General features: G+C 41.2%; 1 protein-coding gene across 5 annotated transcripts in view; it reads right to left on the minus strand.

The window, feature by feature from the left end:
- Nucleotides 1-14314: 14314 nt before the first annotated feature.
- Nucleotides 14315-17124, minus strand: part of TRMT9B (tRNA methyltransferase 9B (putative)) — a 69254-nt gene continuing 66444 nt past the window's right edge. For all 5 annotated transcript variants that reach the window (XM_086380740.1, XM_086380739.1, XM_086380742.1 and 2 more), the window contains one exon: nucleotides 14315-16854. In XM_086380740.1, the coding sequence (XP_086236866.1) occupies nucleotides 15821-16854 (1034 nt within the window). In that variant the 3' untranslated portion in view covers nucleotides 14315-15820. The remainder of the gene's footprint in view (nucleotides 16855-17124) is intronic.

Genomic DNA, 17124 nt, shown 5'->3' on the forward strand with positions numbered 1-17124 from the left:
TATTAACCCATTAATGATACTCTGTTACTCAATTCCTAGCTTGGTTTCTTCTAGACAAAGATAACAGAATCTAAATACAAATTTGCCCACTTCTGTATGTCCAAGGAGAGGTGGCTGTCTGAACAGAAAGAGGGTGACACCTGTCGTGTCACACTCAGAGTGGAAATGAAAGGTGATTTTGTTCATCTTAGTAACATTTTTTTAAAGCGCATTTAGACATAACTGAAACTATCATACATTTCATAAGCATATGAATCACATTATTTTTAATAATACTTATTGCAAAAGATCCTAAACATTTGCTGGTTAATGCAAATAAAATATGTTCAGGTTTGTATAACAGTCACGATATTTTACATCAGCTTGTGCTTTTAAAGGTTTCCCAGGTGGCTCAGTAGTAAAGAATCTGTCTGCCAATGCAGGAGCTATAGGAGACACAGGTTCGATCCCTGGGTTGGGAAGATCCTTTGGAGAAAGAAACGGCAACCCATCCCAGTATTCTTGCCTGGGAAATCCCATGGACAGAGGAGCCTGGTAGGCTACAGGCCATGGGGTCGCAAAGAGTCAGATACGGCTGAGCATGCACACATGTGCTTTTAAAATTGTTGCTAGTTTCTTCTAGGAAAAGCTAAAGTAACTGACTGTATAATGTACAAGAACAGGATTTTTGCACTTTTGATACAAATACACATCAACATCAGAGGAGGCACAATAATAAAAGACAATTCTCTTCATAGTTCCCCAAACAAAAAAATCTATTCAATGAGATACGTTTCTACTGTAATTGCTAATTTAATATTTCACATATACATAAAAAGGTCACTAGTGATAGCAAATGCTAGACATCTAGGAATATATATATATATATATATATGCACACACACATATATATTTACATAATGCATGTTTAAGAGAACATCTAAAGAAAATGGAACAGCTTTTACATGCAAATCTAAAGCATCTCAGAAATTTCACTGGGGTACATGTTAGTGTGCCGTAAGTATTGCCAGTTTCTGTGTAAATGAGCAGAAAAGCAAACCTTTACTAATGGTGTCCATCTACGTGCATTAATAGAAACTCTCAAGGAAAGTGGTATGATTAGCTCATTAGAGAAATGCTCGTTATTTAGCCAAATCCTGTGGTGGGTGTAAAAATAGGTGGTAATTTCTTCATGCAATTCAATATTCAGTGACACTGGCTGCTGTGACCCTGTGTCTTTTCTGTGCAGGGGTAATATCTAGAGAAAAATAAATGTTTTATGTGAAGGGAATGCAGTTACATGTATGTTAATTAATAACCAATTGGGTTGGAGTGAATTATATTTTTCCCAGCTCTAGTTGAAGAAAAGACAAAATACGTTCTGATTTGCCCCATGAGAGATCCAGTTCGACAATCAGCTCTCATGAACAGTCCATCGGATTGGCCACGCAGATTGCATTACAGCTCTGCTCCCACCCAAATTGGAGAGGGAAATGGCAGCCCACTCCAGTATTCTTGCCTGGAGAATTCCATGGACGGAGGAGCCTGGCAAACCACATGGGGGCACAAAGAGTCGGACACGACTGAGTCACTGACATACACCCACCCAGATAGAATGATAACAAGTGCATAATCAACTGGGAAAGACCCACATCTGGAGGGGGACAGAATGTGGGTTATAACTGAAATGATTCACATTCCTACTGTGGGACCCGTGGTGAATAAAAAATAGGGCAGTTCACAGTGAGTGAGTTCTCTTTGATTGGCTCTCAGGCTTCTGTGTTAACATTCCCCCTGCCATGCCAAATGCTTTCTATTTGCAGTATCATTTCAATCCTTGGTTGATGAGAGTCCTTTTTAAATATCCCCACTCCAATTTTGTAGACAATTGTGGCTGCTAATATGGAGTCTATAATATCAAATCAATAATCATGTATTTGAGTTAAGACTGTGATGAGAGGAGTTGAGCATCCTGGTTTGGGGTCTGCTGATGCTTCTGTAATTTCACTCCCGTGGTGTGTCCATCTGCTGGATGGATGTGTGATAACACGTATCTCAGATGCCCTTTGAATCAACAGGATGGAGCCAGTTCCATGCATTTTTCTTTGGAGAAGGATTACCATTGGCATTTAAAATCCAAGTTTTTATCCAGGGGAAGTGATAATTACTTGTCATTATGTAAACCCTAATGAAAGTATTGTTTAAAACAGCAGATTGCAGAACAGAAAAAAATTTTTTTCTGCAATAGCAGGAGATGAGACTGAAAAATACTTAAGAGAATTTATGCAGGGGGGCATGTACAGGTCATCCTGAGAAGTTTTAATTTTACTCTGTTGAATGAGTTGCTTCTTTTAAATTATAGTACAGTTGATTTACAATGTTGTGCCAATCTCTGCTGTACAGCAGAGTGACTCAGTCTCAGTTATACCCATAGATACATAATTTTAAAATATTCGTTTTCATGATGGTTTGTCCCAGGATATTGAGGATAGCTCTCTATGCTTTATAGTGGGACCTTGCTGTTTATCCATTCTATATGTGATGGTTCGCATCTACCAACCTCTGACTCCCAGTGCTTCTTTCCCCCTCCCCTCTCGCAACCACAAGTCTGTTCTCTGCGTCTGTGAGTTCTGTTTCGGATGAGCTATTTCATGAAACGTGTTCCACAGAATGCTTGTGCTGGAGTATGTTAACATGTCGAGGGCAAGCTCAGGTAAATCCCAGCTTACTTTAGGGGAAGCCTTAAATACGCTCATATGCATTGTGATTCTCTAAGAGGGGTTTTTGTAGATTGCTTTTCTCAAACAAAACAATATAATGCGGTAGTAGGTGCACAATGAATATGAAAACTGCTCCAGTCTGGCACTTTCAGTTTAGTTAGTTCTAATATTCTGTGTATACTTGTGTGCATGCATGCTAAGTCACCTCAGTCATGTCCAACTCTTTGTGACCCTATGGACTGTAGCCCACCAGGCCCCTTCTGTCCATGGGATTCTCAAGGCAAGAACACTGGAATGGGTTGCCATGCCTACCTCTAGGGAATCTTCCCAACCCACGGCTCGAACCCATATCTCTTACATCTCCTGCATTGGCAGGTCGGTTCTTGACCACTAGCGCCACCTGGGAAGCCCCTGATATTCATTTCCTTGTATCCTATGTGTCTGGCACATAGCGGGGTTCAGTAAACAGAAGAAATGAAATATCTGCATAGCCCTCTCTTTTCTCACCTATAAAATGAGAAAACAGTAACAACAATTTTTAGAGGATCAAAGAGTTGGATAAAAGTGTTCATAGAGCATTTTGTGACTATTTTTTTTAAAAACTTAAATGGAATGAGATTTACAAATGAACAAAGTTAATGTAAAAGATAGAGGGAAATATGAAAGGGATTCCTGTCCAATTACTGTCTCACTATGGAATCTTGGTTTAGCCTTACCAAAGCTTACTTGTAAAGGGGATAATCACACTTCGCTCGAAAGGCTCTCATAGTCTGCCTGGTGCCGTGACTGGTGCTGAACGGTGCTGCAGGTAAGTGCAGAGACTGGGAGGCAGACGGCCTGGGTTTGAATCTCAGCCCTGCCCCTTACTAGCTGTGTGATTCTTACTATGCATGTGGCATTGGACAATTTAACTGAACTCTTTCTGACTCAGTTTTCCTAATCTGCAGAATGGGAACAATAAGTATTCTTAGTGATGGTCAGGATTACAGATAAAATAATACATGTTAGAGATTCAAGAAGCTAGCTTCTCTTTATTATTTCCTACTTCCTTCACAACAGGAGAGAAGTGCTCAGGCTTGCCCTCATTTATTCTTCCCAGACTGTAGCTGCCTGGCCAAGGGTTATACCCCACTTACCCCTCTGTCCCCTGAACTGATGCTCACAGCCCTTTTTTTTTTTTAAATTTAAGGTAGTTTATTAAATGTTGAAGTATAGATTAGGTGTACTCTTTATTTTCTCATTATGCTTATTTGTGTTTGTTTTCTAAGTAGCTAGTCATCCCCTTTCCCCCAAAGAAAAGCCCTTTGTATCTTTTTATTCTGAAAAGTGTTGAAGATTGGACATTGAAAAAATTATTTTTATTTTTAAATTTATTTTAATTGGAGGCTAATTACTCTACAATATTGTGCTGGTTTTTGCCATACACTGACATGAATCCACCATGGGTATACATGTGTTCCCCATCCTGAACCCCCCTCCCACCTCCCTCCCCATCCCATCCCTCAGGGTCATCCCAGTGCACCAGCCCTGAGCAGCCTGTCTCATGCATTGAACCTGGACTGGTGTTCTGTTTCACATATGGTAATATACATGTTTCAGTGCTATTCTCTCAAATCATCCCATCCTCGCCTTCTCCCACAGAATCCAAAAGTCTGTTCTTTACATCTGTGTCTCTTTTGCTGTCTTGCATGTAGGGTCATCATTACCATTTTTCTAAATTCCATATATATGCATTAATATACTGTATTGGTGTTTTTCTTTCTGACTTACTTCACTCTGTATAATAGGCTCCAGTTTCATCCACTTCATTAGAACTGATTCAAATGTATTCCTTTTAATAGCTGAGTAATATTCCATTGTACATATGCACCACAGCTTTCTTATCCATTCATCTGCCAATGGACATCTAGGTTGCTTCCATGTCCTAGCTATTGTAAACAGTGCTGCAATGAACATTGGGGTACATGTGTCTCTTTCAATTCTGGTTTCCTTGGTGTGTGTGCTCAGCAGTGGGATTGCTGGGTCATATGGCAGTTCTATTTCCAGTTTTTTAAGGAATCTCCACACTGTTCTCCATAGTGACTGTACTAGTTTTCATTCCCACTAACAGTGTAAGAGGGTTCCCTTTTTTCCACACCCTCTTCAGCATTTTTTGTTTGTAGTCTTTTTGATAGCAGCCATTCTGACTGGCGTGAGATGGTACCTCATTGTAGTTTTGATTTGCATTTCTGATAATGAGTGCTATTGAGCATCTTTTCATGTGTTTGTTAGCCATCTGTATGTCTTCTTTGGAGAAATGTCTGTTAGTTCTTTGTCCCATTTTTTGATTGAGTTGCTTATTTTTATGTATTTGATCTGCAGGAGTTGCTTGTATATTTTTGAGATTAATTCTTTGTCAGTTGCTTCATTTGCTATTATCTTCTCCCATTCTGACTCCATGGTGGCTCAGATGGTAAAGCATCTGTCTAGAATGTGGGAGACCTGGGTTCGATCCCTGGGTTGGAAATATCTCCTGGAGAAGGAAATAGCAATCCACTCCAGTACTATTGCCTAGAAAATCCCATGGACAGAGGAGCCTGGTAGGCTACAGTCCATGGGGTCGCAAAGAGTTGGACACGACTGAGCAACTTCACTTTCACTTTCACTTCTCCCATTCTGAAGGCTGTCTTTTCACCTTGCTTATAGTTTCCTTCATTGTGCAAAAGCTTGTAAGTTTAATTAGGTCCCCTTTGTTTATTTTTGCTTTTATTTCCAGTGTTCTGGGAGGTGGGTCATAGAGGATCCTGCTGTGGTTTATGTTGGAGAGTGTTTTGCCTGTGTTTTCTTCTAGGAGTTTAATAGTTTCTGGTCTTATGTTTAGATCTTTAATCCATTTTGAGTTTATTTTTGTGTATGGTGTTAGAAAGTGTTCTAGTTTCATTCTTTTACAAGTGGTTGACCAGTTTTCCCAGCACAACTTCTTAAAGAGATTGTCTTCTCTTCATTGTATATTCTTGCCTCCTTTGTCAAAGATAAGGTGTCCATATGTGCGTGGATTTATCTCTGGGCTTTCTGTTTTGTTCCATTGATCTATATTTCTGTCTTTGTGCCAGTACCATACTGTCTTGATGATTGTTGCTTTGCAGCATAGCCTGAAATCAGGCAGCTTGATTCCTCCAGTTCCATTCTTCTTTCTCAAGATTACTTTGGCTATTCAAGGTTTTTTGTATTTCCATACAAATTGTGAAATTCTTTGTTCTAGTTCTCTGAAAAATACTGTTGGTAGCTTGATAGGGATTGCATTGAATCTATAGATTGCTCTGGGTAGTATACTCATTTTCGCTATATTGATTCTTCTGATCTATGAATATGGTATATTTCTCCATCTATTTGTGTCATCTCTGATTTCTTTCATCAGTGTTTTATAGTTTTCTGTAAACTATCAGATCAGATCAGTCGCTCAGTCGTGTCCGACTCTTTGCCACCCCATGAATCGCAGCACGCCAGGCCTCCCTGTCCATCACCAACTCCCGGAGTTCACTCAGACTCACGTCCATCGAGTCAGTGATGCCATCCAGCCATCTAATCCTCTGTCATCCCCTTCTCCTCCTGCCTCCAATCCCTCCCAGCATCAGGGTCTTTTCCAATTAATCAACTCTTCGCATGAGGTGGCCAAAGTACTGGAGTTTCAGCTTTAGCATCATTCCTTCCAAAGAAATCCCAGGGCTAATCTCCTTCAGAATGGACTGGTTGGATCTCCTTGCAGTCCAAGGGCCTCTCAACAGTCTTCTCCAACACCACAGTTCAAAAGCATCAATTCTTCAGTGCTCAGCCTTCTTCACAGTCCAACTCTCACATCCATACATGACCACAGGAGAAACCATAGCCTTGACTAGACGGACCTTTGTTGGCAAAGTAATGTCTCTGCTTTTGAACATGCTATCTAGGTTGGTCATAACTTTCCTTCCAAGGAGTAAGCGTCTTTTAATTTCATGGCTGCAGTCACCATCTGCAGTGATTTTGGAGCCCCCAAAAATAAAGTCTGACACTGTTTCCCCATCTATTTCCCATGAAGTGGTGGGACCAGATGCCATGATCTTCGTTTTCTAAATGTTGAGCTTTAAGCCAACTTTTTCACGCTCCACTTTCACTTTCATCAAGAGGCTTTTTAGTTCCTCTTCACTTTCTGCCATAAGGGTGGTGTCATCTGCATATCTGAGGTTATTGATATTTCTCCCGGCAATCTTGATTCCAGTTTGTGTTTCTTCCAGTCCAGCATTTCTCATGATGTACTCTGCATATAAGTTAAATAAACAGGGTGACAATATATAGCCTTGACGAACTCCTTTTCCTATTTGGAACCAGTCTGTTGTTCCATGTCCACTTCTAACTGTTGCTTCCTGACCTGCATACAAATTTCTCAAGAGGCAGATCAGGTGGTCTGGTATTACCATCTCTTGAAGAATTTTTCCACAGTTTGTTGTGATCCACACAGTCAAAGGCTTTGGCATAGTCAATAAAGCAGAAATAGATGTTTTCTGGAACTCGCTTGCTTTTTCTATGATCCAGTGGATGTTGGCAATTTGATCTCTGGTTCCTCTGCCTTTTCTAAAACCAGCTTGAACATCAGGAAGTTCACGGTTCACGTATTGCTGAAGCCTGGCTTGGAGAATTGTAAGCATTAGTTTACTAGCGTGTGAGATGAGTGCAATTGTACGGTAGAAAGGCATTGCCTTTCTTTGGGATTGGAATGAAAACTGACCTTTTCCAGTCCTGTGGCCATTGCTGAATTTTCCAAATTTGCTGGCATATTGAGTGCAGCACTTTCACAGCATCATCTTTCAGGATTTGGAATAGCTCAACTGGAATTCCATCACTTTGGAAACATATTAAATACATATAGAAACATATACAAGTTCTATAAACTTTTCTATAGGTCTTTATTTCTTTATGTAGATTTATTCCTAAGTATTTTATTCTTTTCATTGCAGTGGTGAATGGAATTGTTTCCTTAATTTCTCTGTTTTCTCATTGTTAATGTATAGGAATGCAAGGGATTTCTGTGTGTTAATTTCATATCCTGCAACTTTACTATATTCATTGATTAGCTCTAGTAATTTTCTTTTGGAGTCTTTAGGGTTTTCTATGTAGAGGATCATGTCATCTGCAAACAGTGAGAGTTTTACTTCTTCTTTTGCAATCTGGATTCCTTTTATTTCTTTTTCTTCTCTGATTGCTGTGGCTAAAACTTCCAAAACTATGTTGAATAGTAGTGGTGAGAGTGGGCATCCTTATCTTGTTCCTGATTTTAGGAGAAATGCTCTCAATTTTTCACCACTGAGGATAATGTTTGCTTTGGGTTTGTCATATATGGCTTTTATTATGTTGAGGTATGTTCCTTCTATGCCTGCTTTCTGGAGGTTTTTTTTTTTTAAATCATAAATGGATGTTGAATTTTGTCAAATGCTTTCTCTGCATTGTTGAGATAATCATATGGTTTTTATCTTTCAATTTGTTAATGTGGTGTATCACATTGATTGATTTGCAAATATTGAAGAATCCTTGCATCCCTGGGATAAAGCCCACTTGATCATGATGTATGACCTTTTTAATATGTTGTTGAATTCTGTTTGCTAGAATTTTGTTAAGGATTTTTGCATCTATGTTCATCAGTGATATTGGCCTGTTCAGTTCAGTTCAGTTCAGTCGCTCAGTCGTGTCCGACTCTTTGCGACCCCATGAATTGCAGCACGCCAGGCCTCCCTGTCCATCACCAACTCCCGGAGTTCACCCAAACTCATGTCCATCGAGTTGGTGATGCCATCCAGCCATCTCATCCTCTTTCATCCCCTTGTCCTGCCCCCAATCCCTCCCAGCATCAGAGCCTTTTCCAATGAGTCAACTCTTTGCGTGAGATGGCCAAAGTATTGGAGTTTCAGCTTTAGCATCGTCCTTCCAAAGAACACCCAGGACTAATCTCTTTAGAATGGACTGGTTGGATCTCCTCACAGTCCAAGGGACTCTCAAGAGTCTTCTCTAACACCACAGTTCAAAAGCATTAATTCTTCGGTGCTCAGCTTTCTTCACAGTCCAACTCTCACATCCATGCATGACTACTGGAAAAGCCATAGCCTTGACTAGACGGACCTTTGTTGGCAAAGTAATGTCTCTGCTTTTGAATATGCTTATCTAGGTTGGTTATATCTTTCCTTCCAAGGAGTAAGTATCTTTTAATTTCATGGCTGCAATCACCATCTGCAGTGATTTTGCAGCGCTCCCCCCCCCCAAAAAAAAAAAGTCTGACACTGTTTCCACTGTTTCCCCATCTGTTTCCCATGAAGTGATGGGACCAGATGCCATGATTTTCATTTTCTGAATGTTGAGCTTTAAGCCAACTTTTTCACTCTCCTCTTTCACTTTCATCAAGAGGCTTTTTAGTTCCTCTTCACTTTCTGCCACAAGGGTGGTGTCATCTGCATATCTGAGGTTATTGATATTTCTCCTGGAAATCTTGATTCCACCTTGTGCTTCTTCCAGCCCAACGTTTCTCATGATGTACTCTGCATATAAGTTAAATAAGCAGGGTGACAGTATATAGCCTTGACGAACTCCTTTTCCTATTTGGAACCAGTCTGTTGTTCCATGTCCAGTTCTAACTGTTGCTTCCTGACCTGCATATAGGTTTCTCAAGAGTCAGGGCAGGTGGTCTGGTATTCCCATCTCTTTCAGACAAAGATGGAGAAGCTCTATCCAGTCAGCAAAAACAAGACTGGGAGCTGACTGTGGCTCAGATCATGAACTCCTTACTGCCAAATTCAGACTTAAATTGAAGAAAGTAGGGAAAACCACTAGGCCCTTCAGGTATGACCTAAATCAAATCCCTTATGATTATACAGTGAAAGTGAGAAATAGGTTTAAGGGACTAGATCTGATAGATAGAGTGCCTGATGAACTATGGACGGAGGTTCGTGACATTGTACAGGAGACAGGGATCGAGATCATCCCCATGGAAAAGAAATGCAAAAAAGCAAAATGGCTGTCTGGGGAGGCCTTACAAATAGCTGTTTAAAGAAGAGAAGTGAAAAGCAAAGGAGAAAAGGAAAGATATAAGCATCTGAATGCAGTTCCAAAGAATAGCAAGGAGAGATAAGAAAGCCTTCCTCAGTGATCAATGCAAAGAAATAGAGGAAAACGACAGAATGGGAAAGACTAGAGATATTGGTCTGTAGTTTTCTTTTTTTGTGGCATCTTTGTTTGATTTTGGTATTAGGGTGATGGTGGCCTCATAGAATAAGTTTGGAAGTTTACCTTCCTCTGCAATTTTCTGGAAGAGTTTGAGTAGGATAGGTGTTAGCTCTTCTCTAAATTTTTGGTAGAATTCAGCTCACAGCTCATTTTTAAGGAGTACCCTCTCATCACTTATATGTGGAATCTAGAAAAAGGATACAGATGCAGTGGCACCCCACTCCAGTACTCTTGCCTGGAAAATCCCATGGATGGAGGAGCCTGGTGGGCTGCAGTCCATGGGGTCGCTGGGGGTCGGACACGACTGAGCGACTTTGCTTTCACTTTTCATTTTCATGCATTGGAGAAGGAGATGGCAGCCCACTCCAGTGTTCTTGCGTGGAGAATCCCAGGGATGGGGGAGCCTGGTGGGCTGCCGTCTATGGGGTCACACAGAGTCGGACACGACTGAAGTGACTTAGCAGCAGCAGCATTTATTTGCAAAGCAGAAATAGAGACACAGGATGGTACTGGGGGGATGGATTGAAAGATTGGTATTGACATATATTTGACCATATGTAAAATAGATAATTAATGAGAACCTACTGTATAGCACAGGGAACTCTCCTCAATGCTCTGTGATGACCTAGATGGTAAGGAAATCCAAAAGAGGGGATATATGTATATGTATAGCTGATGCACTTTGCTGTGCAGCAGAAAGTAACATAATATTATAAAGCAACTATCAGTTCAGTTCAGTTCAGTCACTCAGTTGTGTCCGACTCTTTGCAACCCCATGAATTGCAGCACGCCAGGCCTCCCTGTCCATCACCAACTCCTGGAGTTCACTCGACTCAGGTCCATCGAGTCAGTGATGCCATCCAGCCATTTCATCCTCTGTCGTCCCCTTTTCCTCCTGCTCCCAATCCCTCCCAGCATCAGAGTCTTTTCCAATGAGTCAATTCTTTGCATGAAGTGGCCAAAGTATTGGAGTTTCAGCTTTAACACCATTTCTTCCAAAGAAATCCCAGGGTTGATCTCCTTCAGAATGGACTGGTTGGATCTCCTTGCAGTCCAAGGGACTCTCAAGAGTCTTCTCCAACACCACAGTTCAAAAGCATCAATTCTTCGGTGCTCAGCTTTCTTCACAGTCCAACTCTCACATCCATTCATGACCACTGGAAAAACCATAGCCTTGACTAGACGGACCTTTGTTGGCAAAGTAATGTCTCTGCTTTTCAATATGCATTGTATAGTGTAATACACATTAATCTTAAAAAAGTAAGTGAAGAAAAAGAAAAAGAGCCACATAGTCTATGATACCTTTTAAATGAAAGGTTCAGAATCGGCAAATCTATAGAAACAGAAAGCATATTAGTGGTTACCTTAAGTTGAGGGGACTGGGTGGGTCATAGCAGGGTTTCCTCCATCTGCAGATGATGAAAATGTTCTAAATTTTATTACAATGATAGTTGCACAACTCTATGAATATACTAAAAACCTCTGAATTATATACTTTAAGTGGGTGAATGGTGTGGTATATGAAGTATATCTCAATAAAACTGCTACCAAAAAAGAGTACCCTCCCCCACCAAGATCAACAACTATTAGAGGGTAGATCTTCTGTCCTCCTCCAAAACTATTTATTAAAAAAAAATCTGACAGGGCTTATTCTTTTGTGGCCATGAATATACGAGCACATTAACATTCCTGGCTGATTTATATTGGGATTATTTTTTCTCTGGTTTACTGCCAGTTTTTGCCCGTCCAACTGATGGTCAGTTAAAACCCAGAGGAAGTCCGGACATCTAGAATTTGGAAGGACACAGAAAAGCAAACAAAAACGGGAATCACACACCATCCTGTGTATAGGAATGTGTGGTGAAAGGGAGGACTGAACCAAATTGATACTCCAGGACGTGTTAGATGGCTTGTTAGTGACATGCTGGTGTCATTTGGTCATGTTGCTGCTGCTGCTGCTAAGTCGCTTCAGTCGTGTCCGACTCTGTGGGACCCCATAGACGGCGGCCCACCAGGCTCCCCCGTCCCTGGGATTCTCTAGGCAAGAACACTGGAGTGGGTTGCCATTTCCTTCTCCAATGCATGAAAGGGAAAAGTGAAAGTGAAGTTGCTCAGTCGTGTCCGACTCTTTGCGACCCCATGGTCTGCAGCCTACCAGGCTCCTCTGTCCATGGGATTTTCCAGGCAAGAATACTGGAGTGGGGTGCCATTGCCTTCTCCATTGGTCATGTTAGTGACAGTTTTAAAAGTAAAAATTTAAATGGGCCAGCTGCTTATTTCTTACTCTAATGTTATTTTGCATCCTTTGTCTGTGATAATGCACTTTCCCCCAGATCATTTCGTTATATGGAATTCCTTAAGTAGGCCAGCAAGGATTGATAAGCCCACGGAGGTTTCTATGGACCTTCCGACATGCTTCCTTCCATGTCAGATAGTGGCATCTGCAATGATGCCAGCAAGTAAAGGAGAAGCAGGAAAGACACTCCAGTGTTAATAATGGAATCTAAGTTTTCAAAGTACATACTTTGAATTGAAAAGTAAAATCTATAATAGAGGAAGTTAAGGCCAACTAAACACTCACAAATGCTGTGTGTGTGTTTAAACTCACTTAGATTTGTATTTCCTTTTGGGTATAGTCCTAAGATGAACAAAATTTTAAATCATCAAGATATTTACATGTATGTATCATGTATATATGAAGTATAAGGATATATTATATCCATATGTGTGAAAGTGAAATTGTTAGTCGCTCAGTTGTATCCGACTCTTTGTGACCCCATGGACTATAGCCAGGCAGGCTTCTCTGTCCATGGGATGCTCCAGGCAAGAATACTGAGGTGGGTTGCTGTGCCCTTCTCCAGGGGATCTTCCCAACCCAGGGATCAAACCCACATCTCTTATGTATCCTGCATTGGCAGTGGGGTTCATCCCTAGCACCACCTGGGAAGCCCCAAGAATACTAGTTCAGCTCAGTTCCGTTGCTCAGTCATGTCTGACTCTTTGTGACCCTATGAACCGCAGCACGCCAGGCCTCCCTGTCCATCACAGAATCCCGGAGTCCACCCAAACCCACGTCCATTGAGTCGGTGATGCCATCCAACCATCTTATCCTCTGTCGTCCCCTTCTCCTCCTGTCCTCAATCTTTCCCAGCATCAGAGTCTTTTCAAATGAGTCAGCTTTTTGCATCAGGTGGCCAAAGTATTGGAGTTTCAGCTTCAACATCAGTCCTTCCAATGAACACCCAGGACTGATCTCCTTTAGGATGGACTGGTTGGATCTCCTTGCAGTCCAAGGGACTCTCAAGAGTCTTCTCCAACACCACAGTTCAAAAGCATCAATTCTTGAGCACTCAGCTTTCTTTATAGTCCAACTCTTTATAGTTGGACTATAAAGAATAGTAGAGTGGGTTGCTATTCCCTTCTCCAGGGAATCTTCCCAACCCCAGGTATCAAACCCAGGTCTCCTGCATTGTAGGTGGATTCTTTACTGTCTCAGCCACCAGCAAAGCCCACATATATATAAAGTAAAGAATCTGCCTGCAATATAGGAGCCGCAGGAGATATGGGTTAGATCCCTGGGTCGAGAAGATCCCCTGGAGGAGGACATGGCAACCCACTCCATTGTTCTTGCTGGAGAATCCCATGGACAGAGGAGCCCAGCTGACTATAGTCCACTGAATGACAAAGAAGACTGAAGTGACTTAGCACACACGTATGCGAGTGTGTGCGTGTGTGTGTGTGTGTGTATATATATATATATATATATACACATACATATTTACCTCTCCAAAAACAGAAGTAAGATTTAAGAGTGTTTTTCACATGAATATACCAAAGAGAGATTATCAACTGGAAAGTCAGTTGTTTGCATACAAAATAATCTGGGTGAATAGAATCCTTGTGCTCAGCAGTTGAAGACTGAAAGATTGATAGTATTAGTGTTTTTTTATTTATAGCCTTGTCAAATCAAAATTATGTGAAAATATTCTTCTCTCAAAAACCATTCTAGAGAGTTAGCTTATATAAAGTGGTGTGTGTGTGTGTGTGTGTGTGTGTGTGTGTGTGTGTGTGTAGGAGGTTGCACATAAAGGTTTGCTCAAAGCTTTTCTGGCGCCGTCTAATGAACTGAGTTCCACGTAAGTGGTGGAACTTACATGGTGGCTTCCCTCCCAGAAAGCCATGACTTTATAAACAGATTTCAAGCAACAAGACTGGTAATGAAGATGTATGTGACAACAGATTTCAAGGAGAGGAAAAATCCATTCATAATAGAAGGGTCATCAAGCCTTAATTAGAAGAATGTCTCTGACTCTGAGAACATTTCTTTCCAACAAAAACCCCACTTACACTCATGGCTTAATATCCTCATTTAAGAAATGGAAGACATTAAATTAAATTTTAATTTATATTCCACTTTTATGTTTGTTTTTATCATCCCTCTAATGCAGACTGTGTGCAGAACAATACAAATCATAGATCTCATTTCCACCCAACAGCCTCATCAACCGAAAAGGTGATGACACAATCTTATTTTGAAGCCAAGAGAATAATAAACTTCAATACTTTCAGATGCACATTAAAAATAATCCTTTAAACTTCTTTGAAAGTATCATCAGTATTTTTAGTTAGTGCACAATCACTGAAGAGAAAAAGTTATACTATTTTAGTAATTTCAGTGGAAAGCAAAACAAGAATTGGGTATCTTCCAGGTTTACAGTAGCCCATACAGTAAAAAGGCTTTTGTCAAGTGTTGATTCTCTCCTCATTAAGGAACTGTCTGAGACTGTATTCCTGGGTCAACTCTTGCCTGCTTTTCCTAATCATAGCTATGTCTCAGTGTCCACGACATGGATATAAACAGATCCATGGTTAAAAATAAACAGATGTGGTGATCAGGCAATGCCCACCTATCCATTTGTCTATAAAGTGGCAGAAATAGAACCTTTAGTTAGTAAGATTTGATTGTGTAAATTCTTACTACAACCATTAAAATGTAGTCCCTTTCAAGAGGATAAATGCCCAGATATTATTGTTTAAAATCCAATAGTTAGCCCTCCACCAAGTCCAAATATCTTGCACTTTAATGATCTACTGGTATCGAGAACCAAAATAAAATGCTGCTTCAACCAGATTTTTATTTTCTAAATATCCCTTCAGTGCATAAGAAAAGCATCATTCCCAGATGAAAATTCATTAGTCAGTCTTGGACTTTCCATGACTGGATACTCCTGCTTCTAATAAGGTTGGAAAAATACCTCCTGGATAACTTGCAACGTCTTCTAGTGCCCACATATCTACTCTGCATGCTGACAGTGCCTTTAAAAGCCTTCTGGGCAACATCAAAAACCTTGTTATTTACTTACCTTGAAGCAAGTTCGCTTATCATTTAGAAAAGTTCTCAGAACCCTGCTTGTCTGTCTCCACTGTCTCTCACCTTTCTAAAGACTTTAAGCAGAAGCAAGGCCTTGGCCATGAAATAATTGATCAGATTTGTGCAGCGGTAAATTATAACTAGAGATAGGAATTACCCCTTACTGCATACAAATGATGTTTTTACAAGGTATACTTAAAAGCAGAATCTTTTGAAATCACAATATAATACTGAAAAACATGTACACATGTATTGTTAGGGCAGTTTGCCCATATCGGAGTTCATGTTCTATTGCTTATTCAGATCTCTTCTATTAACCTTTAACCACAAAGACTTTGTCAGATGCTTTAGATAGCCAAGCACTGTGCTTGACTGAGAAGATGCTGAATTCATAGTCTGTAGAGAATCTAAATAGATTAAACACAGACCAAATAACAACGTTGGATGCCAGTTCCAGGAACCACATCACAAACCCAGTGAGAAGAACGTGGTTCCTCTTTTGGAGGGCGTGTCTGAGATGATCCCATCAGTCACAGCTCTCCCTCTTCTCTGCAATGACACACCAGTTGCCGTGGTCGTTCCCAGAGCTCAGAATATGGAGCTCCGACACACTCTCCTTCAGCAGGCCGCAGAGCTCACCTTCTCGAAACACGTGGTAATAACGCATAAAGGCTCTGGAATCCAAAACGTCGGGCTGTTGTTCTTCGACAGAAATGGCGTCCCCTGGGTTGGAGTCTGTGGAATCTGCTGCAGAAATCCTCCTCCATAATTTACTACCAGAAGCGGTGCCCTCTTCTAAGTTATCTTCATCCACACAGCTCTCCTTAGCATTGACGCCACCCAGAAAATGCCCATCTCCGTTTCTCCTTATGACTCCGGGATGGTCTCCGTTTAGCTGTTTGCATGTGGTGGGCGCCCTCAGCCACTCCCGAGGTCCTTGAGACGGCTCCACAAACACTTCCTCATCTAAATTTTGCTCTCCTGCTGACAAAGTCTCTGGATGACCTAAGTCGAAACTTGAGTGTCTTGAAGGCTGGATGGATATCGCGCTATTGGCCCAACTTTCTGTGCTTTTCAGGGGTCTCACTTTTTCAATTTGCTTCCTCAGAGTGGATTCATCCAAAGATCTAGAGGAAAACCAGGAGCGAAACGATTTCCCCAGTGTGTTATAGAATCCGTTTTCTTCCTCGCCTTCCTTGGAAATATTTGCACAGCAGGTGCCAGCCAGAACAGAGTCGCAGTCCACACTGTGGGACCGCTTCGAGTTGCAGCGCCCCTCAAAACACACGGAACAGTGACAGGCGGAGCAGGCCGGGTGGTAGGGATAGCCTCTTTCTGGGCGCCCACACTCCTGCTTTCTCCCCGGCTGGCCGGATTCCGAGAGGCGTTGGGAGCACAAGGCTTTGTTCCAGGGAACAAGCACGTCTTGCTTCTCAAAGTGCCGGTTCTTCTGTTCCATGGCCCAAACATAAATCATCAGCTGGCCCCCAGGAACTAGGACCCTGGCCATTTCTTTTATGGCTCTGATTCTTCTTTGTTTTGTAGAAAAATGATGTATGACTGAAAAAGAAGAAACTGGATCTCAGTGTGTATACACATTTATAGACTAGTATTTTCTATATAAATACTAGTCTACACATTTATAGACTAGTGTTTTCCATATAACAGTGATGCAATTTTGATGAATACTGGAGTGGGTTACCATTTCCTCCTCCAGGGGATCTTCCCAACCTAGGGATTGAACCTGCATATCTTGCATCTCCTGCATTGGCAGGTGGATTCTTTTCCCACTGTGTCACCTGAGAAGCCCTTGACATGTTGTAAGTACTC

The sequence above is a fragment of the Bos grunniens genome, chromosome 27 (genome assembly GCF_055505025.1).
Source record: "Bos grunniens cultivar Pamir isolate PY7600 chromosome 27, Bosgru_T2T1.0, whole genome shotgun sequence".
In the NCBI taxonomy this organism is placed as follows: Eukaryota; Metazoa; Chordata; class Mammalia; order Artiodactyla; family Bovidae; genus Bos; species Bos grunniens.